This window comes from Rhinoraja longicauda, chromosome 15 (genome assembly GCF_053455715.1).
Source record: "Rhinoraja longicauda isolate Sanriku21f chromosome 15, sRhiLon1.1, whole genome shotgun sequence".
NCBI classification, from domain to species: Eukaryota; Metazoa; Chordata; class Chondrichthyes; order Rajiformes; family Arhynchobatidae; genus Rhinoraja; species Rhinoraja longicauda.
The window spans coordinates 49,462,418-49,483,883 of NC_135967.1; the positions used below are offsets into that span (position 1 = coordinate 49,462,418).

The 21,466-nt window shown below is 52.5% G+C and overlaps 1 protein-coding gene across 1 annotated transcript in view; it reads left to right on the top strand.

Moving 5' to 3' along the window:
* The window catches only part of LOC144600722 (uncharacterized), a 54,842-nt gene that overhangs the window by 2,184 nt on the left and 31,192 nt on the right, over positions 1-21,466 (top strand). The window contains exons 2-4 of the mRNA XM_078412644.1: positions 12,719-13,022; positions 16,149-16,597; positions 20,060-20,149. Coding sequence (XP_078268770.1) covers positions 12,727-13,022; positions 16,149-16,597; positions 20,060-20,149 — 835 coding nt within the window. The 5' untranslated portion in view covers positions 12,719-12,726. The remainder of the gene's footprint in view (positions 1-12,718; positions 13,023-16,148; positions 16,598-20,059; positions 20,150-21,466) is intronic.

Genomic DNA, 21,466 nt, shown 5'->3' on the forward strand with positions numbered 1-21,466 from the left:
GGGGGGACAGTGGGGGGCACAGAGAGAGAGAGAGGGGGGGGGGGCAGGGAGTGAGGGGGGGGCAGGGAGTGAGGGGGGGACAGTGGGGGGCACAGAGAGAGAGAGAGGGGGGGGGCAGGGAGTGAGGGGGGGGCAGGGAGTGAGGGGGGGGGACAGGGAGTGAGGGGGGGGACAGTGGGGGGCACAGAGAGAGAGAGGGGGGGGGGGGCAGGGAGTGAGGGGGGGGACAGTGGGGGGCACAGAGAGAGAGAGAGGGGGGGGGGGCAGGGAGTGAGGGGGGGGCAGGGAGTGAGGGGGGGGACAGTGGGGGGCAGAGAGAGAGAGAGAGGGGGGGGGCAGGGAGTGAGGGGGGGGGACAGTGGGCGGCACAGAGAGAGAGAGGGGGGGGCAGGGAGTGAGGGGGGGGCAGGGAGTGAGGGGGGGGACAGTGGGGGGCACAGAGAGAGAGAGGGGGGGGGCAGGGAGTGAGGGGGGGGACAGTGGGGGGCACAGAGAGAGAGAGAGGGGGGGGGGCACAGAGAGAGAGAGGGGGGGGGGGCACAGAGAGAGAGAGGGGGGGGGGGGCAGGGAGTGAGGGGGGGGCAGGGAGTGAGGGGGGGGACAGTGGGGGGCACAGAGAGAGAGAGGGGGGGGGGCAGGGAGTGAGGGGGGGCAGGGAGTGAGGGGGGGGACAGTGGGGGGCACAGAGAGAGAGAGGGGGGGGGCAGGGAGTGAGGGGGGCAGGGAGTGAGGGGGGGGACAGTGGGGGGCACAGAGAGAGAGAGAGGGGGGGGCACAGAGAGAGAGAGAGGGGGGGGGGCACAGAGAGAGAGAGAGGGGGGGGGGGGGCAGGGAGTGAGGGGGGGGCAGGGAGTGAGGGGGGGGACAGTGGGGGGCACAGAGAGAGAGAGGGGGGGGGGGGCAGGGAGTGAGGGGGGGGCAGGGAGTGAGGGGGGGGGACAGTGGGGGGCACAGAGAGAGAGAGGGGGGGGCAGGGAGTGATGGGGGGCAGGGAGTGAGGGGGGGGACAGTGGGGGGCACAGAGAGAGAGAGGGGGGGGGGGCAGGGAGTGAGGGGGGGGCAGGGAGTGAGGGGGGGACAGTGGGGGGCACAGAGAGAGAGAGGGGGGGGGGGCAGGGAGTGAGGGGGGGGGCAGGGAGTGAGGGGGGGGACAGTGGGGGGCACAGAGAGAGAGAGGGGGGGGGCAGGGAGTGAGGGGGGGGCAGGGAGTGAGGGGGGGACAGTGGGGGGCACAGAGAGAGAGGGGGGGGGCAGGGAGTGAGGGGGGGCAGGGAGTGAGGGGGGGGACAGTGGGGGGCACAGAGAGAGAGAGGGGGGGCAGGGAGTGAGGGGGGGCAGGGAGTGAGGGGGGGGGACAGTGGGGGGCACAGAGAGAGAGAGGGGGGGGGGCAGGGAGTGAGGGGGGGCAGGGAGTGAGGGGGGGGACAGTGGGGGGCACAGAGAGAGAGAGGGGGGGGGCAGGGAGTGAGGGGGGGCAGGGAGTGAGGGGGGGGGACAGTGGGGGGCACAGAGAGAGAGAGGGGGGGCAGGGAGTGAGGGGGGGCAGGGAGTGAGGGGGGGGACAGTGGGGGGCACAGAGAGAGAGAGGGGGGGGCAGGGAGTGAGGGGGGGGCAGGGAGTGAGGGGGGGACAGTGGGGGGCACAGAGAGAGAGAGGGGGGGGGCAGGGAGTGAGGGGGGGGGGCAGGGAGTGAGGGGGGGACAGTGGGGGGCACAGAGAGAGAGAGAGGGGGGGGCAGGGAGTGAGGGGGGGACAGTAGGGGGCACAGAGAGAGAGAGGGGGGCAGGGAGTGAGGGGGGGGCAGGGAGTGAGGGGGGGCAGGGAGTGAGGGGGCAGGGAGTGAGGGGGGGCAGGGAGTGAGGGGGGCAGGGAGTGAGGGGGGCAGGGAGTGAGGGGGGGCAGGGAGTGAGGGGGGGCAGGGAGTGAGGGGGGGCAGGGAGTGAGGGGGCAGGGAGTGAGGGGGCAGGGAGTGAGGGAGGGGGCAGGGAGTGAGGGAGGGGCAGGGAATGAGGGAGGGGCAGGGAATGAGGGGGGGCACAAGGAGACAGGGGACAGTGGGGGGCACAGAGAGAGGGGGGCAGGGAGTGAAGGGGGGCACAGAGAGGGGGACAGTGGGGGGGCACAGAGAGAGAGAGAGAGGGGGGCAGGGAGTGAGGGGGGCAGGGAGTGAGGGAGGTGCAGGGAATGAGGGGGGGGGCACAAGGAGAGAGGGTACAGTGGGGGGCACAGAGAGAGGGGGGGCAGGGAGTGAGGGGATAGGGAGTGGGGGGGAGGGCAGGGAGTGAGGGGGGGGAGGGAGTGAGGGGGCAGGGAGTGGGGGGGGCACAGAGAGAAGGGGGACAGTGGGGGGCACAGAGAGAGAGAGAGAGAGAGAGAGGGACAGTGGAGGCCACAGAGGGAGAGGGGGGGCAGGGAGTGAGGGGGGGCTGGGAATGAGGGGGGGGGCACAGGGAGAGGGGACAGTGGGGGGAGAGAGAGAGAGGGGGGGCAGGGAGTGAGGGGGGGCACAGACAGAGAGGGGACAGTGGGGGGCACAGAGAGAGAGAGGGAGTGCAGTGATGAGGGGGGCAGGGAGTGAGGGGGGGCAGGGAGTGAGGGGACAGTGGGGGGCACAGAGAGAGAGGGGGACAGTGGGGGGGCACAGAGAGAGAGAGGGGGGACAGGGAGTGAGGGGGGGGGCAGAGAGAGGGGGGACTGGGGGGCAGAGAGAGGGGGGACTGGGGGCACAGAGAGAGCGAGGGGGGCAGGGAGTGAGGGGGGGCAGGGAGTGAGGGGGGCGCAGGGAGAGAGGGGGGCACAGAGAGAGGGGGGGCAGGGAGAGTGGGTGGGGGGGGAGTGAGGGGGGCAGACTGGAGACTGGTGAGCGGCGCCCAGAGTGGGGCAGAGAGTGAGGGGGGGGCAGAGAGAGAGGGGGGCAGAGGGTGAGGGGGGTCAGAGATAGGGAGAGAGAGAGAGAGAGAAAGGGGCAGAGATAGAGGGGAGAGAGAGAGGGAGAATGGCAGAGAGAGAGGGAAAGAGAAGAGCAGAGAGAGGGAGGGATCTGAGAGAGAGGCAGAGATAGTGGGGCAGAGAGAGGGAGAGGGGTAGAGAGAGGGAAAGAGAGGAGCAGAGAGAGAGAGGGACAGAGTGTGGTGATGGGGAGAGAGAGTGGAGGGGAGAGAATGTGTGGGGTTGAGAGTGGGGGGACGACAGAGAGAGCGGGGGAGAGTCAGGGAACAGTGTGTGGGGGTGGGCAGACTGGGGGGGGGAGAGAGAATGTGGTGATGGGGAGAAGGGGGCAGTGTGGGGGTGATAGAGAGAGTGGGGAGAGATAATGTGTGAGGGCGGGCAGGGTGTGGGGAAAAAGTAGGGGGGAGACAGAGAGAGGGGGGAGAGTGTCAGGGGTTGGAGAGCTGGGGGGGGGGGGGAGAGAGAGAAGACTGGGGAGAGGCTGGTCCTGCAAAGAATGGGGGGGAGGGTAGGGGAGAGGCAATGTGGGAAAGAGGGCTGGGGGTAGTGGTGAGGGAGGGAGGGAGAGAGGGAGGAACAAAGAGGGGACATGAGTGAATAGGGGGAGAGGGAGTGAGAAAGACGAGATAGATGAGGGGTGGGAGGTTGTCCTGGGAGAGAGGAAGATGTGTGACGGCAGGATGACCGGGAGACTAGTGAGAGAGACCCGGTGAGACCTGAGGGAGGGGAAAGAGATGGGGACCAGGAGATATTGGGGAGAGGGTGGCCGGGGAGAGACCATAGGGTAGGAAAGGGTGTCGTGAGGAAGAAACATAGAAAAATAGGTGCAGGAGTAGACTATTTGGCCCTTCGAGCGAGCACCACCATTCAATATGATCGTGGCTGATCGGTACCCCGTTCCTGCTTTCTTCACATAGCCTTTGATTCTTTTAACCCTCAGAGCTAAATCTAATGTAGACATGTAATGCTGGAGTAACTCAGCAGGTCAGGCAGCATCTCTGGAGAGAAGGAATGGGTAATGTTTCGGGTCGAGCCCCTTCTTCAGATTGACTCTCTTGATAACATCCAATGAATTGGCCTCAACTGCCTTCTGTGGCAAAGAATTCCTGTGAGAATTCCATGGTGTCCTGCTCGTGACAAGTAAAATGGTGAAGGGGAGCCAGTCTTCTTCCATTTGAGGCAGCAGAAATTATGTAACGCCCTCCAGGCGCTGTAGCCAGTGCAATGTGCTGTTGTCAAGGGCCGTGAGGTCTACCCCTCCACCAGGGGGGGCGGAGGACAGTGCAGTCGAAAATGCCGTGCTGCGCTGTTTGCCGGTCTGCTCCACACACGCAGGCTGCTGATGAACGCCTTGCACACCAGCCTATGAGTGAAGAACTCTCTGCGAATCTTGGCGGGTGCGATACCTGCGAGCACTGGCAGGAGATCCGTCGGAGTAGGGTGTAGGCAGCCAGTGATGATCTGCATGGTGTCGTTGAGGGTGGCGTCTAGCTTGCGTGTTTGAGCGCTGCGGCACCATGCTGGGGCGGCGTACTCAGCGGCGCTGTACACGAGTGCAAGAGCACTGGTTCGAAGAGTAGATGTCCTGGCGCCCCATGACGATCCAGCCAAGCAAGGCAGGAGGTTGTTCCGTGCCGAGACTTTAGCGCGGAGAGCTTCAAGCTGCTGCTTGTAGGTCAGCTGCCGATCACCCCAAGATATGTAGGAAATGGGTTGTAGGGTAGGGGTGACCCATTGAGGGTGACGGTTAGCTGGCGTTGAGCTTCCTTGTTGTTCAGGTGAAAGGCCGTTGTGGTGGTTTTTGCCCTACTCGGTTTTAGTCTCCAGGTCTTAAGGTAGCCCGTGACAAGTTCCATATCCACCAAGAGCACATCCACAACATTTGACCAACTCCTGACCGAGTGCAGTAGGGCCAAGTCATCTGCGTATTCATACTGGCGCGAGGTCGTACGTGGCAGATCGCTGATATAGAGATTGAAGAGAATGGGGGCCAGTACCGAGCCTTGGGGGACTCCGTTTCTTAGTAGATTGTCCGTCGCTGGTCTTGAGTACAAAACTGCGGTTGGCAAGGATGTTGGCAAGGAGCCGCACTAAATAGAAAATAGGTGCAGGAGAAGGCCATTCGGCCCTTCGAGCCAGCACCGCACTTCAATGCGATCATGGCTGATCACTCTCAATCAGTACCCCGTTCCTGCCTTCTCCCCATACCCCCTCACTCTGCTATCCTTAAGAGCTCTATCCAGCTCTCTCTTGAAAGCATCCAACGAACTGGCCTCCACTGCCTTCTGAGGCAGAGAATTCCACACCTTCACCACCCTCTGACTGAAAAAGTTCTTCCTCATCTCCGTTCTAAATGGCCTACCCCTTATTCTTAAACTGTGGCCCCTTGTTCTGGACTCCCCCAACATTGGGAACATGTTATCTGCCTCTAATGTGTCCAATCCCCTAATTATCTTATATGTTTCAATAAGATCCCCCCTCATCCTTCTAAATTCCAGTGTATACAAGCCCAATCGCTCCAGCCTTTCAACATACGACAGTCCCGCCATTTCAACATATGACAGTCCCGCCATTCTGGGAATTAACCTAGTAAACCTACGCTGCACGCCCTCAATATCAAGAATATCCTTCCTCAAATTTGGAGACCAAAACTGCACACAGTACTCCAGATGCGGTCTCACTAGGGCCCTGTACAACTGCAGAAGGACCTCTTTGCTCCTATACTCAACCCCTCTTGTTATGAAGGCCAACATCCCATTGGCTTTCTTCAATGCCTGCTGTACCTGCATGCTTCCTTTCAGTGACTGATGCACTAGGACACCAAGATCTCGTTGTAGGTCCCTTTTCCTAACTTGACACCATTCAGATAATAATCTGCCTTCCTATTCTTACCACCAAAGTGGATAACCTCACACTTATCTACATTAAACTGCATCTGCCATGCATCCGCTCACTCACACAACCTGTCCAAGTCACCCTGCAACCTCATAGCATCTTCCTCACAGTTCATACTGCCACCTAGTTTTGTATCAGCGGCAAATTTGCTAATGGTACTTTTAATCCCTTCATCCAAGTCATTGATGTATATTGTAAATAGCTGCGGTCCCAACACCGAGCCTTGCGGTACCCCACTAGTCACTGCCTGCCATTCTGAAAGGGACCCATTTATCCCCACTCTTTGCTTTCTGTCTGTCAACCAACTTTCTATCCATGTCAGTACCCTAGCTCCAATACCATGTGCTCTAATTTTGCCCACCAATCTCCTATGTGGGACCTTGTCGAAGGCTTTCTGAAAGTCGAGGTACACCACATCCACCGGCTCTCCTCTGTCAATTTTCCTAGTTACATCCTCAAAAAATTCCAGTAGATTAGTCAAGCACGATTTCCCCTTCGTAAATCCATGCTGACTCGGAACGATCCTGTTACTGCGATCCAAATGCTCCGCAATTTCGTCTTTTATAATTGACTCCAGCATCTTCCCCGCCACTGATGTCAGACTAACTGGTCTATAATTTCCCGTTTTCTCTCTCCCTCCTTTCTTGAAAAGTGGGATAACATTAGCTACCCTCCAATCCACAGGAACTGACCCGGAATCTATAGAACATTGGAAAATAATCACTAATGCGTCCACAATTTCTAGAGCCACCTCCTTAAGCACCCTGGGATGCAGACCATCAGGCCCTGGGGATTTATCAGCCTTGAGTCCCATCAGTCTACCCAAAACTTTTTCCTGCCTAATGTGGATTTCCTCCAGTTCCTCTGCCACCCTAGGATCTCTGGCCACTAGAACATCTGGGAGATTGTTTGTATCCTCCTGAGTGAAGACAGATCCAAAGTACCGGTTCAACTCGTCTGCCATTTCCTTGTTCCCCATAATAAATTCACCTGCTACTGTCTTCAAGGGACCCACATTTGCCTTGACTATTTTTTTCCTCTTCACATACCTAAAAAAGCTTTTACTATCCTCCTTTATATTATTGGCTAGTTCACCCTCGTACCTCATCTTTTCTCCCCGTATTGCCTTTTTAGTTATCTTCTGTTGCTCTTTAAAAGAGTCCCAATCCTCTGGCTTCCCACTCTTCTTTGCTATGTTATACTTCTTCCCTTTTATTTTTATGCTGTCCTTGACTTCCCTTGTCAGCCACGGGTGCCTCTTACTCCCCTTAGAATCTTTCCTCCTCTTTGGGATAAATTGATCCTGCAACTTCTGCATTATTCCCAGGAATACCTGCCATTGCTGTTCCACAGTCTTCCCTGCTAGGGCCTCCTTCCAGTCAATTTTGGCCAGCTCCTGTCTCATGCCTCTGTAATCCCCTTTGCTATACTGTAATACTGACACCTCCGATTTTCCCTTCTCCCTCTCAATTTGTAGAGTAAAACTTATCATATTGTGGTCACTGCCTCCTAATGGCTCTTTTACCTCAAGTCCCCTTATCAGGTCAGGTTCATTACATAACACTAAATCCAGAATTGCCTTCTCCCTGGTAGGCTCCAGTACAAGCTGTTCTAAGAATCCATCTCGGAGGCACTCCACAAATTCTCTTTCCTGGGGTCCATTACCAACCTGATTTTCCCAGTCTACCTGCATGTTGAAATCTCCCATGACCACCATAGCATTACATTTGCGACATGCCAATTTTAGCTCCTGATTCAACTTGCACCCTATGTCGAGGCTACTGTTTGGGGGCCTGTAGATGACCCCCATTAGGGTCTTTTTACCCTTACAATTCCTCATCTCTATCCATACTGATTCTACATCTCCTGATTCTATGTCACTCCTTGCAAGGGAGTGAATATCATTCCTTACCAACAGAGCTACCCCGCCCCCTCTCCCCACCTGCCTGTTTTTTCTGTACGTTGTGTACCCTTGAATATTCAGCTCCAAGCCCTGGTCCTCTTGTAGCCATGTCTCAGTGATTCCCACAACATCATACTTGCCAATGTCTAACTGAGCCTCAAGCTCATCCACTTTATTTTTTATACTTCGCGCATTTAAATACAACACTTTAACTTCGGTATTAACCTCCCCTCTGACGGACAGGGATGGTTTGGAGGAGCTTCAAGATCAAGCCCTGGTGCCACACAGTATCATAAGCAGCAGTGAGGTCCACCAGTGTGATGCCCGCCTTGCGACCCTTTTCGAAACTGTCTTCGATGTCATTGGTCGATGTATTTGGTGGGTGGTGCAGCGTCCACGCTGAAATCCGGCTTGTTCAGCGGGTAGTTGAGGGTCAACGATTGGATGGAGCCGGGCCAGGAGAAGCCGCTCCAGGAGCTTGTACGGGACACAGAGGAGTAAGATGGGCCGATAGTTCCTTGTGTCGTCCGCAGGCTTGTTTGGTTTTGGTAGCCCAATGACGGTGGCCTTTCACCAGATCTTCAGAATGGACTGACCAATGAGGCAAGAGGAGTAAAACTCACGGAGCCAGGCCGGGCATTTAGGACTGCAGTGGTTCAGGAATTCTGGGGGGATGTTATCAGGACCCTGAGCTTTTCCACATTTCAGTTGAGAGATGACAGAAGAAAGTTCTGCAGAGGAAAAGGGTGCTGACAGCTGCCCATCAGCACCTGGAGCTTTCCAAAGATTAGTAGATTCCTGTTTGACAGAACGAGTATGGTTCTTGTCCGCGTCTTTGGAGTGGCCATTGGCCAGGAACTGGTTGGCGATGGAGTTGTCCGTGACAGGGCAATGCTTTGGGCGGGTACTTCGACCGGTGAGGCGATTGAAGGTCTTCCACGCCACCCTACTGGAGTGTGTGAAGTCACTTCCTTGGACTGTCTCTTCCCACCGTTCTCCTTGTCAAGGCAGTTTGTCAGTTCCGCAGCCTTGGAGGCAGTCTCTTCGCCAGGTTCAGCGTACAGGAATGCGTCGTAGCATGCGTCACACTCTCCGTCCCATGTGGGGGTGTACCGGCGATGATAGCCGCGAGGAATAGAACTCTTTGCTGCCCTGACGAGGAGTTTGCAGAGGGCTGAGTAGGCATTAGTGGGGGTTGGGGTGGGGGTGGGAAGGCTGTCGATCCAGAGGTCCACCAGACTTGTGAACTGGTCCCAACTGGCCTTGCGAAAATTCCACCTCTTCGCAGGTTTGGTTGGGACCGGCTCGATGGGGTTGTCTGGGACCAGGGTGGTACAGTGTGGGGATGGTCCATTCAGGTTTGCAAAAGCCAAGTCAGGGTTGGTAGTGGTGTTCCATCTGCCAGAGCGGAAGCTGTCCGGTTGTTTTGGGTCGTACAGGAGTTGAACGCCAGTGACTGAGGCCCAGTCTTCTAGTGCAGCACCATCTGGGTTAGTTGAACGGTAGCCCCAGGTGGTGCTGTGGCAATTAAAGTCTCCAGCGTACATGCAGGGCCAACCAAAGGCGGGGATGGAGTCTTTTTGAATCCTGGTAGAAGGTGACTTGTATACATTGATGACAGTGACACCTTCGACTTACAAAAGTGGCAATCCTGTGGGTGTCGTTCTCGGTGTAGGCGGCCAGGGTATAACCAGGGATCTTCAGGTGGGAGCTGTCACTTTTGTGAGTCTCTTGGAGCAGGATTGCAATGACTTTGTGGGTCTGTAGCAGATGTTCAATGATGGTGGTCTTTGTCTTGGTGAGGCCTTCCGCATTCAGCTGCAGCAGGGCGATGCCATCCGGTTCGACATACGTAGGTGCCCGCCCTAAGAAGGGCCATGCTCTGGGTTTGGCGCCAAGCTGCAGCGACTGAGGTTGCATTTGGGCTGCAAACTGTTTTTTCTGCTTCTGCTGTCTCTGTTTATTGTCGTTCGTCTGAATGGGGTCAGTTGACAGGGCTCACCACGGGGAGGTCGACAACATGAGTCCAGGGAGCCAGTGAATTACTGTGACAAGTAAAATGGATGAAGGGGAGCCAGTGGATGTAGTGTATCTAGACTTTCAGAAAGCCATTGATAAGGTCCCGCACGGGAGATTGGTGACTAAAATTAGAGCACATGGTATTGGGTTTAGGGTGTTGACATGGATAGGAAAATGGTTGGCAGACAGAAAGCAAAGAGTAGGAGTAAACAGGTCCTTTTCAGAATGGCAAGCAGTGGCGAGTGGAGTGCCGCAAGGCTCGGTGTTGGGGCCGCAACTGTTTACCATATATATTAATGATTTGGAAGAGGGCATTAGCAACACTAGCAAGTTTGCGGATGACACAAAGCTGGGTGGCAGTGTGAACTGTGAAGAGGATGTTAGGAGGTTGCAGGGTGACCTGGACAGGTTGAGTGAGTGGGCAGATGCGTGGCAGATGCAGTATAATATAGATAAATGTGAGGTTATCCACTTTGGAAGCAGAAATAAGGAGGCAGATTATTATCTCAATGGTGTTAGGTTAGGTAAGGGGGAAGTGCAACGAGACTTGGGTGTCCTTGTACACCAGTCACTGAAAGTTGGCGTGCAGGTACAGCAAGCAGTGAAGAAAGCTAATGGCATGTTGGCCTTCATAACGAGAGGATTTCAGTATAGGAGTACAGAGGATCTTCTGCAGTTGTATAGGGCCCTGGTAAGACCACATCTGGAGTATTGTGTACAGTTTTGGTCTCCTAATTTGAGGAAGAACATCTTTGTAATTGAGGCAGTGCAGCGTAGGTTCACGAGATTGATCCCTGGGATGGTGGGACTGTCATATGAGGAAAGATTGAAAAGACTAGGCTTGTATTCACTGGAGTTTAGAAGGATGAGAGGGGACATAGAAACATATAAAATTATAAAAGGACTGGACAAGCTAGATGCAGGAAAAATGTTCCCAATATTGGGGGAGTCCAGAACCAGGGGCCACAGTCTTAGAATAAAGGGGAGCCCATTTAAAACTGAGGTGAGAAGGAACTTTACAGAGAGTTGTGAATTTGTGGAATTCTCTGCCACGGGTTATTGATTGTGGGCGATCAGCCATGATCATAATGAATGGGGTGCTGGCTCGAAGTGCCGAATGGCCTCCTCCTGCACCTATTTTCTATGTTTCTATGTTTTTTTAGATTCACAACTCTGGCTGAAGAAGTTTTTCCTCGTCTCAGTCCGAAATGGCCTACCCCTTATTCTTAAACTGTGACCACTGGTTCTGGACTCCCACAACATCGGGAACATTTTTCCTGCATCTAGTCTGTCCAATCCTTTAAGAATTTTATATGTTTCTATAAGTCGCAGGGTAGTGGGTGGAAAAGACCAGTGAGGGAGAAAGAATGGGGAGAGGAGATGGTGATGAGGATACAGTGTCTATTATGTATATGTATATTAATGATTTGGACAAGGGGATTGAAGGCTTTGTGGCCAAGTTTGCGGATGATACAGAAATAGGTGGAGGGGCAGACAGTGTAGAGAATGCAGGTACTCTGAAGGAGGACTTGGACAGGTTAGGAGAGTGGGCAGAGAAGTGGAATATAGTGTAGAAAAATGTGGAGTCGTGCATTTTGGTAGTAGGAACAAAGGCGTAGACTATTTTCTAAATGGGGCAAGAATCCAGAAATCGAAGGTACAAAGGGACTGGTGCAGGATTCCCAAAAGGTTAATCTGCAAGTCGAATCGGTGGTAAAGAAAGGAAGCTCAATGCTAGCATTAATTTCAAAAGGGCTTGTATACAAAAACAGGAATGTAATGCTGAGGCTCTACAGGGCGCTGGTCAGGCTGCATTTGGAATATTGTGAGCAATTTTGGGCATCATATCTGAGGAAGGATGTGCTGGCTCTGGAGAAGGTCCAGAGGAGGTTTACAAGAATGATCCCAGGAATGAGTGGGTTAACATATGATGGGCTTTTGACGGCACTGGGCCTGTACTCACTGGAGTTTCGAAGAATGAGGGGGGACCTAATTGAAACATACAGAATAGTGAAAGGCTTGTATAGAGTGGATGTGGAGAGGATGTTTCCACTAGTGGGAGAGTCTAGGACTAGAGGTCATAGCCTTAGAATTAAAGGATGTTCTTTTAGGAAGGAGATGAGGCGAGATTTCTTTAGTCAAAGGGTGGTGAATCTTTGGAATTCTTTGCCACAGACGGCCATCAGTGGATATTTTTACGGCAGAGATAGATAGATTCTTGATTAGTACGGGGGTCAGATTATGGGGAGAAGGCAGGAGAATGGGGTTCAGAGGGAGAGATAGATTAAATGGTGGAGTAGACTTAATGGGCTGAATGGCCCAATTCTTCTCCTATCACTTATGACCTTATGACAACAGAGAGAGAGAAGTGAGGGATAGCGGTGAAGAGAGTGAGGTAAGAGATCAAGACCCTAGGGAGAGGGGGAGTGAGAGAATGAGGAGTGTTAGTTATTGGAGAGGGAGTGAGGGGGTGTTGGTAGGGGGGGAGACCCCAACCACGGGGAGAGTGGGGGAGAGAGAGGTGAGGTGGCAGTCGGAGAGAGAGGGGGATGAGTTGAGGAGGAAGAGACTGATCTCGGCTCCCAAGGGGGAGGGAGGGGGGTGGGAGCGGAGAGGGAGATGGAGAGACCATTGCCCAAGGACTCTGGAGAGAGGGGGTGGGAGAATGTCCCAGGGAGGAGGAGGGGGAGAGCAGGGGAAGGAGGTGTTCTCTGGCCTGGAGCTAGATGGAGCTGTGGGTGAGGAGTAGATGCAGTCAGGTGGAAGGTGGCCTGCTTTGGTTGGCAGTGAGAGTGGGGGGTCCTTTGTTGAGTGTGCACCTGAGCCGATGGGCATGGCCTGGCCCATCACACCTGTGTGCTCCTCACCATGGTGCTGTCATTCCCAACCCAGCAGGGTTGGCCACTTAGTTTCTGATCTTGATTTCATTGCATCATCTGTCTTTGCCCTCAGGTTTCAGAATGAGCTTTAATTTTGGAAATCCGTCTGGAGGAAGCGGCTTCTCATTTGCCTCGCAGAAGACGGCCATGGGTGGCACTGGCGGGTTTCCGTTTGGCAGCAATGCTGGGGCTCCTCAAGGAAGCTTTGGCTTTGGAACAACACAGCAGCCGTCAGCCCCTGCACCTGTCACCACCACGCCCCCAAATGCCAACATGTTCTCATTCACCACCCCAACCGCAGGGGCAACTGCATCCACTGGCTTTGGCCTCCCGGTACAGCCAGCAGCAACCTCCACGGCTGGAGGCTTCTCCCTTGCGTACGTTAAACTACTGGACCCTGCATTAATGTTCAATGTTCTTGAAACATCGGGGAACTCAGCCTGTTGAGCAGCATCTGTGGAGAGGGAAACCGGGCACGTTTGGGGCCATGGACCCTTCCTCAGAATGGCGGCAAGTGGTGGGGGTCAGTGAGGGGAGGTGTTGGGCAAAGGACTCGGTGAACTTGGTTCAGTCAGGTCAGGTGATCAGGAGCATGAGTACTGACCATCAGCGGGATATTTTACAGGGACTGGGTGAGAGGGTGATGGGAAACCATGAGACCTGACATTGGAGAGTTCAGTGTACATCCCTGAGGCTGCAGAATGGCCCCTGGAAGATGGGGTGTTGTACTCTGGTTTACGTGGGGCCTCACCGGCAGTGGAGGAGGTGCAGGCAGAGAGGGAATGGCAGCACCAGGAAGCTCAGAATCACCCTAGCGGACTGAGCCAGCCACTCTGTTGGTGTCTCCAGTGTAGCAAGGCCACGTTGTCAGCATGAAACGCAGTGGAAGTTGTAGGTGAACCGCTGCTTCCTGTCGAATGAATGTCTGTGCTCCAGGATGTTTGTACGGGCAATGGTGATTGGACAGGTATTGCATCACCTGCATGGGAAGGTGCTGTGGGATCATGCCTTGCTAACGCTCGTTAGCACCAGATCTATCTTCACCAACTCGATTAAGTCTTAACCTTTCATCTCACCTGTCCCTTCAGCTCACCCAATTTTGAGGAAGGGTCCCTAACCCCAACCTGAACCGGTTTCTCTCTCCACAGATGCTGCTTGACTGGCTGAGTATTTCCAATTGCAGCATCTGCAGTTTTACTTGTTTTCAATGTGCTCAAATCTCTCCTGGGGCTGGGCGAGGGGTGGGATACTGGTGGGATTGTGGTGATAGTGGTGGGATAGTGGAGCTACTGGATGCAGGGACATAGTCTGGGCATGGAATGAATGGAAGGAGATGGAGCAAGAGGGGATGGAATGTCAGCAAATGGGGTGTCAATGTCTTCAAACCTTTATGTCACACCAGCCGAGTTACTGTTGCTGTGTAGGAAGGAACTGCAGATGCTGCTTTACACCGAAAATAGACACAAAAAGCTGGAGTAACTTGCAGGTCAGGCAGCTTCTCTGGAGAAAAGGATTAGGTGACGTTTCAGGTCGAGGCCCTTCTTCATACTGAGAGTCAGAGGAGAGGGAAATGAGAGATTTAGAAGGTTCATAAAACAATAGAATAAAAGATATGCAAAAAGCCACCATGATCAAGCAAAGATGGAGCCCACAATGGTCTATTGTTGACTATGGGGAAGGCGATAAGGAGTTATGCAAACTGTGAAACTGAACAGGAAGATAGTGAAACTAGTACAACAATTACGTTGGGAAAGGGATGGAGAGAGAGGGAAAACGAGGCATTACTTGAAGTTAGAGAAGTCAATATTCATACCTCTGGGTTGTAAGCCTACCAAGCGAAACATGAGGTGCTGCTCCTCCACTCTGACAATGGAGGAGGCCCAGGACAGAGAGGTCAGTTAGGGAATGGGAAGGGGGAGTTAAAGTTTGGCAACCGGGAGATGGCGTAAGCCAGGGCAGACTGAGGGAAGGTGTTCATTGAAACGATGGCCCAGTCTGCGCTTGGTCTTGATGCTTGGCGCACAGACTGGACAATTGTTTGCTGCATTACAGGGAGGGGTAAGGATGGAGGCTTTGGAGAGAGTGCAGGTTCACCAAGATGTTGGCTGTTAGCTATGATGTACATCAAGAGGTTGGTCAAATGGATGTTTTTTTAATGGAGTGTAGTGAGCTGAGGGAGTAAGCTGACAGACGTTTGGTTGGCAGGCAGGAAGCAAAGAGTAGGAGTAAACGGGTCCTTTTCAGAATGGCAGGCAGTGGCAAGTGGAGTGCCACAAGGGAATTAGAAGCAACACTAGCAAGTTTGCGGATGACACAAAGCTGGGTGCCCGTATGAACTGTGAAGAGGATGTTAGGAGGATGCAGGGTGACCTGGACAGGTTGAATAAGTGGGTAGATGTGTGGCAGATGCAGTATTATATAGATAAATGTGAGGTTATCCACTTTGCCGGCAAAAACAAGGAGGCAGATTATTATCTCAATGGTGTTAGGTTAGGTAAGGGGGAAGTGCAGCGAGACCTGGGTGTCCTTGCACACCAGTCACTGAAAGTTGGCGTGCAGGTACAGCAGGCAGTGAAGAAAGCAAATGGCATGTTGGCCTTCATAACGAGAGGATTTCAGTATAGGAGTAAAGAGGTTCTTCTGCAGTTGTATCGGGCCCTGGTAAGACCACATCTGGAGAATTGTGTACAGTTTGGGTCTCCTAATTTGAGGAAGGACATCCTTGTAATTGAGGCAGTGCAGCGTAGTTTCTCGAGCTTGATCCCTGGGATGGTGGGACTGTCATATGAGGAAAGATTGAAATGACTCAGTTTGTATTCACTGGAGTTTAGAAGGATGAGAGGGGATCTTGTAGAAACATATAAAATTATAAAAGGACTGGACAAGCTAGATGCAGGAAAAATGTTCCCAATGTTGGGTGAGTCCAGAACCAGGGGCCACAGTCTTAGAATAAAGGGGAGGCCATTTAAAACTGAGGTGAGAAGGAACTTTTTTACCCAGAGAGTTGTGAATTTGTGGAATTCTCTGCCACAGAGGGCAGTGGAGGCCAAATCACTGGATGGATTTAAGAGATTTGGATAGGGGCTAGTGGAATCATGGGATATGGGGAAAAGGCAAGCACGGGTTATTGATTGTTGACGATCAGCCATGATCACAATGAATGGGGTGCTGGCTTGAAAGGCCGAATGGCCTCCTCCTGCACCTATTTTCTATGTCTATGTCTAAGTTTATAAAATGATGTGTAGGGCAAATTATTTTTACAGAGAGTGGTGAGTGAAAAGCCTAGAGCGAGTTGCCAGGCGTGATGGTGGAGGTAGATTCAATGGAGGTGTTTAAGAGGCTTTTGGACAGTCACGTGAACAGGCAGGGGATGGGGGGGGTGATATAAACCATGTTTGGGCAGGTTGGAGCAGTTTAATTTGTCACAGGCATGGTGGGCCAGATTGTCTTCCTGTGCTATGTACAGTTCTATGTTTTAATTTGAACTTGTGTTTTCTCTGCAGAATGAATAAAGCCAGTTTAGGGGGCTTTGGAAGTGTGGCAGCCCCCCCGGCCTCTGGCTTCTCCTTTGGTAGCATGCCAGCCACCAGCGCTACTGCTACTGCTCCTGCCACCTCTGCCTGCACTGCCACTACCACAGGCTTCTCACTGCCTTCCGGAACCACTGCCCAGACCGTGGCGCCATCTGGCTTCAGTTTTGGCGCTGTTCCGGCGCAGCCATCTGCAGGGGGCTTTGGACTCAGTGCTGCCTCCACAGGCCAGACAACAGCTGCCACTGGATTTGGGTTTACCGCTGCCCCAGCTGCTCCAACCCAGACCACCGCAGCCGGGGGATTTGGCTTTGCGACTTGCACAACTGCAGCACTGAGTGGATTCAGCTTTGGCACTCCGGCTTGCACCACAGTGCCCCCCAAACCGGCAGCACCCACCTCCCTCGGAGCACCAGCAACAGGTGGGTGGTGTCTCCACACTGTGGTCCTGGCACTGTAAACAGTTCAGTGGTGTCATTCCTCCTGCTGTTTCTGCAAGGTCACAAAGTACAGGATAAAGAGGAAATAGTTCATCAGCTTTGTCCTCTCATCCTGCACAGTTGGAACGGCTACTGTTGACTCTCACGGTCTGTTGATACCTTGGAGCTGTAACCATGGCATTCTTGTTCATGGTGGATTGGATTGTAACAGATAAGGATCTGAATTTAGTCTTGGTGTTTCTGCTCTACAGTTTGGGCAGCACAGTGCCACAGATAATAGAGCTGCTGTCTCACAGTGGCAAAGATCTATGTTAATCCTGACCTTGGATGCTGTTGGTGTGCTGTTTGCATATTCTCCCTGTGACCACAAGTTTTCCCTGAGTTCTCTGATTTCCTCCCACGTATAATGTGCCTTATTATCTATATATAACTAATACTCCTGAAATACAGCTAAATGGTACATGATTGCGCAACAATTTTAGGCCCGCCTTAGTCAGCATTCCCCTGCGGTGTGCAGTATATAGTTTTGTTACATTTTAAAAGAAATTAACTTTATAAACTTTAATAAATGCGCTCCCCCCACCCCACCTGCGCAGTAGCACTGAGAGGACCGGCGCCCGTCCCGGCATCCCTCGTGCCTTACCTTCCTCCCGTGGTGCAGCACAGCGGCTTAGAGAAGCTCAAACAAGATGGCCGTCGGCAGGACGAGCATGGGGCAGCGCCTTGCATCCGCTCTCCTGCTGCTGGCCGCCAGGGGATGGGGTGTGTGCCTCCCTCTCCCCTTTCCTTTGCCCCCTCGCCCGGCCACAGGAGAGTTTCAAAGGCCTGGCAGCCACGCCTGCACAGTGTGCTCCCACTTGCCGGGCCAGGCAGCCACGCCTGCACAGTTGGGGAGGGTTGCCGGGCCAGGCAGCCACATCTGCACAGTTGGGGGAGGGTTGCCGGGCCAGGCAGCCACATCTGCACAGTTGGGGGAGGGTTGCCGGGCCCAACGGCCGCTCTCCTCCTGCTGCCGCCGCAATGTCCACCCCGGGGCCGGGGTAAGTGGCTCCCCTTCCCTCTCCCCTCTCAACCGCCCCCCGGCCCCACAACGGGGATCCACTGGTCGTCTAGTAGGCTATAAAAGTCTCTTGCTGTGTGCCATTTCACACAAGCAGTGGGTGCATGGGGACTATATTAGTAGGCTCCTAGCAGTCTTAAACACCTTTCAAAATCCACTCCTGTTTTTCATCTTGCATATCTGTGTCACATCAATGCTTATTGAGCACAAATTTTGTTGCATTCTGGTTCTGCTGCAGTATTCATTTCCTGTCACATCCCCACAATACTGCTCGCTGGTGATACAATACAATATATCTTTATTGTCATTGTACAGGGTACAACGAGATTGGGAATGGGCCTCCCATACGATGCAATAAATTAATTAGCTCGTCGGTATTAGTTTAAACAACCCAATGAAACAAATTAGAACAGTTTTAAACAGAATAAAGTGCAGTAGATCTGTGCCGGTTCACTGTGCGATGTGACCATCCGGCTCAGCAGGACCAGTTCATAGCAGCTATGGCCCTGGGGATGAAGCTGTTCCTGAGTCTGGACGTAGAAGGCCTTGTATCGTCTGCCCGATGGCAGAAGTTCGAACAGACTGTTGCAGGGGTGTAAAGAGTCTTTGTGGATGCTGGTGGTTTTTCTGAGGCATCGTGTGTTGCTGCTTTGAGCAATAAAGGACTTCTTCTTTTAACTTGGAGTCATACAGTGCAGAATCAGGCCCTTCATCCCAACCTGCCCAAGCCAACCATGTACATTAGTCCCACCTCTAAATTTGCCCCATTTCACTCTAAACCTGTCCTATCCACGTACCTGTCTAATGCTTGAGCATTGCGATAGTACCTACCTTAAATACCTCGTCCAGCAGTTTGTTCTATATGCCCACCGCCCTTTGTGTAAACAAAAGGTTGCCTCCCCAGGTTCCTATTAAATCTTTCTCCCTTCATCATAAACCGATAACCTCTGGTTCTCGATTTACTCTACTCTGGGCAAAAGACTGCGTTTAACCATTCTATTCCTCTCATGATTTAGTATACCTCTATAAGATCACCCCTCATCCTTCTGCATGCTGAGGATAAAGACACAGCCTGCTCAACCTCTCCCTATAACTCAGGCCCTCGAATACTGGCAACGTCCTCGTAAATCATTTCTGCTTGACTACGTCTTTCCTATAACGTGGTGACCAAAACTGAACACAATACTCTAAATGTGGCCTCACCAACGTCTTATATAACTGCAGCATGACCTCCCAACTTCTAAACTCAATACTACCCTACCAACTTGTGGTGCCCCTTTCACAAAACTATGTACCTACACTCCCAGATCCCTCTGCTCTACAACACTCCCCAGAACCCTACTATTCACTGTGTAGTTCCTGCCCATGTTAGACTTTCCAAAATGCAGCTCCTCACATTTCTCTGCATTAAATTTCTTCAGCCCATCTGGCCAACCGATCAAAATCCTGCTGCAATTTTTAACAACCATCTTCACTCTCTATTATACCGCCCACTTTTGTGTCGTCTGCAAACGTGCACATCAAAAAAAGCCTCCGTCCTACATCTTACTACAGTCCTAGTCAATACACAATTCGTAAATGCAACAAAAGTGTTGAGAATTTAATGTAAAACATGTAAAACTGCAGATACTCGTATCTGAAACAGAAATGTTGAAAGAACTCAGCCAGTCAACTAGAGAGAGAGAGAGAGAGAGAGAGAAAAACCAGTCAATGCTTCGTGTCGTGGATCCTTTGTCAGAACTGGGACATTAGGTGAACGGCTCTCATGGTTTCCCACAACTCTGCTGATGCCCCTCTCACCCGTCTATAAAATGTCTCGCTGGAAGTCAGTACTGATTCTTCTGATTACTTGACATGTCAGAACCAATCCATGTTGAGTCTTCCGTCTCACACTTCCCGCCTCCCTGTTCTGATTCCCAAACGTTGACCGGTTTCTCTCCGCAGATGCTGCCCGACCGGCTGAGTTCTCCCAGCATTCCTGTTTTGTTTGTTTAGATGCATTTGATGTGTGAGATGATTGCATAATTGGTATTTCTGTGTGCTTGGCCCTGTTGAAGCACAGCCAATCTTCACTATCTGTCTCATTGTTTAAAAGTTCTAATGGTTTGGCATCTGTTCCCTATGGCTCTGTTTCCTGAACCTCTTCTCCAGCTCATCTTGTCCATGGAAACATTTATAATACTGTACATATTTAAACAAAATAGCGAATGTGTCTTGGATTAACGGTGATCCGGGAAATCAGAGTCGACAATCCAAAGTCATGTGTTCGAGTTTTACTGTAGAGTCAAAAGCCTGTTGTTTGGAGAGGTAGGGTTAGGGTTATTGAAGAGGTGCACTCTGTAATGACTACAGGCTCCCTCCTGATTTCATGCTTTCTCTTCCAGGTTTTGCTTTTGGTGCACCTACGACCGTGTCAAGTGCTGTCACATCAGCCTCTGCCACTCAGGGCTTTTCTTTTGGTGCGAAGCCAGCAGGTGAGTGTATCCCAAAGCCAGAAATACAGTGAGAGCAATGTCTATCTCCCTCTGATTAACACAGGAGTTTGGTTGTTAATCAACCTTACGTTCTGGGGAAATTCACGTCCCAAGAGGTATTATAAACCTTTACTTCTGAGGGGGATACTGGTTGTCATGGATGATGATAAGATCAGAAGCTCGTCGAATTCTAGTGTGGATGTTCTAAATCAAAACCACAACAAGAGTACCTGGACAAACTGAAACTTGTAAGTCATTCATCCAGTGCCCATGGTTACCAGATGGAAGAGGTCAGGTGCTCAAAGGTTTTCTCTCTATTTCATCTTGCATTCACTTCACATACTCTATCCCATTAATGAATCAAATACCAGATTCCAGAATTGGTCTGGCTTAGCTTTCCAGACCAACTTGCCACCTGCGATCTTGTCAAAAGCTTTGCCGTAGTCCATGTAGACCTTTGCCTTCATCAGTTTTGGAAGCTGGAAGAGTATGGCACAAGAACAAGCTCTTTGGTCCATGATGCCTATGCCAAACACCATGCCAAGATCATCTCTTATTTAGACAATAGACAATAGGTGCAGGAGTAGGCCATTCAGCCCTTCGAGCCAGCACCGCCATTCAATGCGATCATGGCTGATCACTCTCAATCAGTACCCCGTTCCTGCCTTCTCCCCATACCCCCTGACTCCGCTATCCTTAAGAGCTCTATCCAGCTCTCTCTTGAAAGCATCCAACGAACTGGCCTCCGCTGCCTTCTGAGGCAGAGAATTCCACACCTTCACCACTCTCTGACCGAAAAAGTTCATCCTCATCTCCATTCTAAATGGCCTACCCCTTATTCTTAAACTGTGGCCCCTTGTTCTGGACTCCCCCAACATTGGGAACATGTTTCCTGCCTCTAATGTGTCCAATCCCCTAATTATCTTATATGTTTCAATAAGATCCCCCCTCATCCTTCTAAATTCCAGTGTATACAAGCCTAATTGCTCCAGCCTTTCAACATACGACAGTCCCGCCATTCCGGGAATTAACCTAGTGAACCTACGCTGCATGCCCTCAATAGCAAGAATATCCTTCCTCAAATTTGGAGACCAAAACTGCACACAGTACTCCAGGTGCGGTCTCACCAGGGCCCGGTACAACTGTAGAAGGACCTCTTTGCTCCTATACTCAACTCCTCTTGTTACGAAGGCCAATATTCCATTGGCTTTCTTCACTGCCTGCTGTACCTGCATGCTTCCTTTCAGTGACTGATGCACTAGGGCACCCAGATCTCGTTGAACATCCCCTCTTCCTAACTTGACACCATTCAGATAA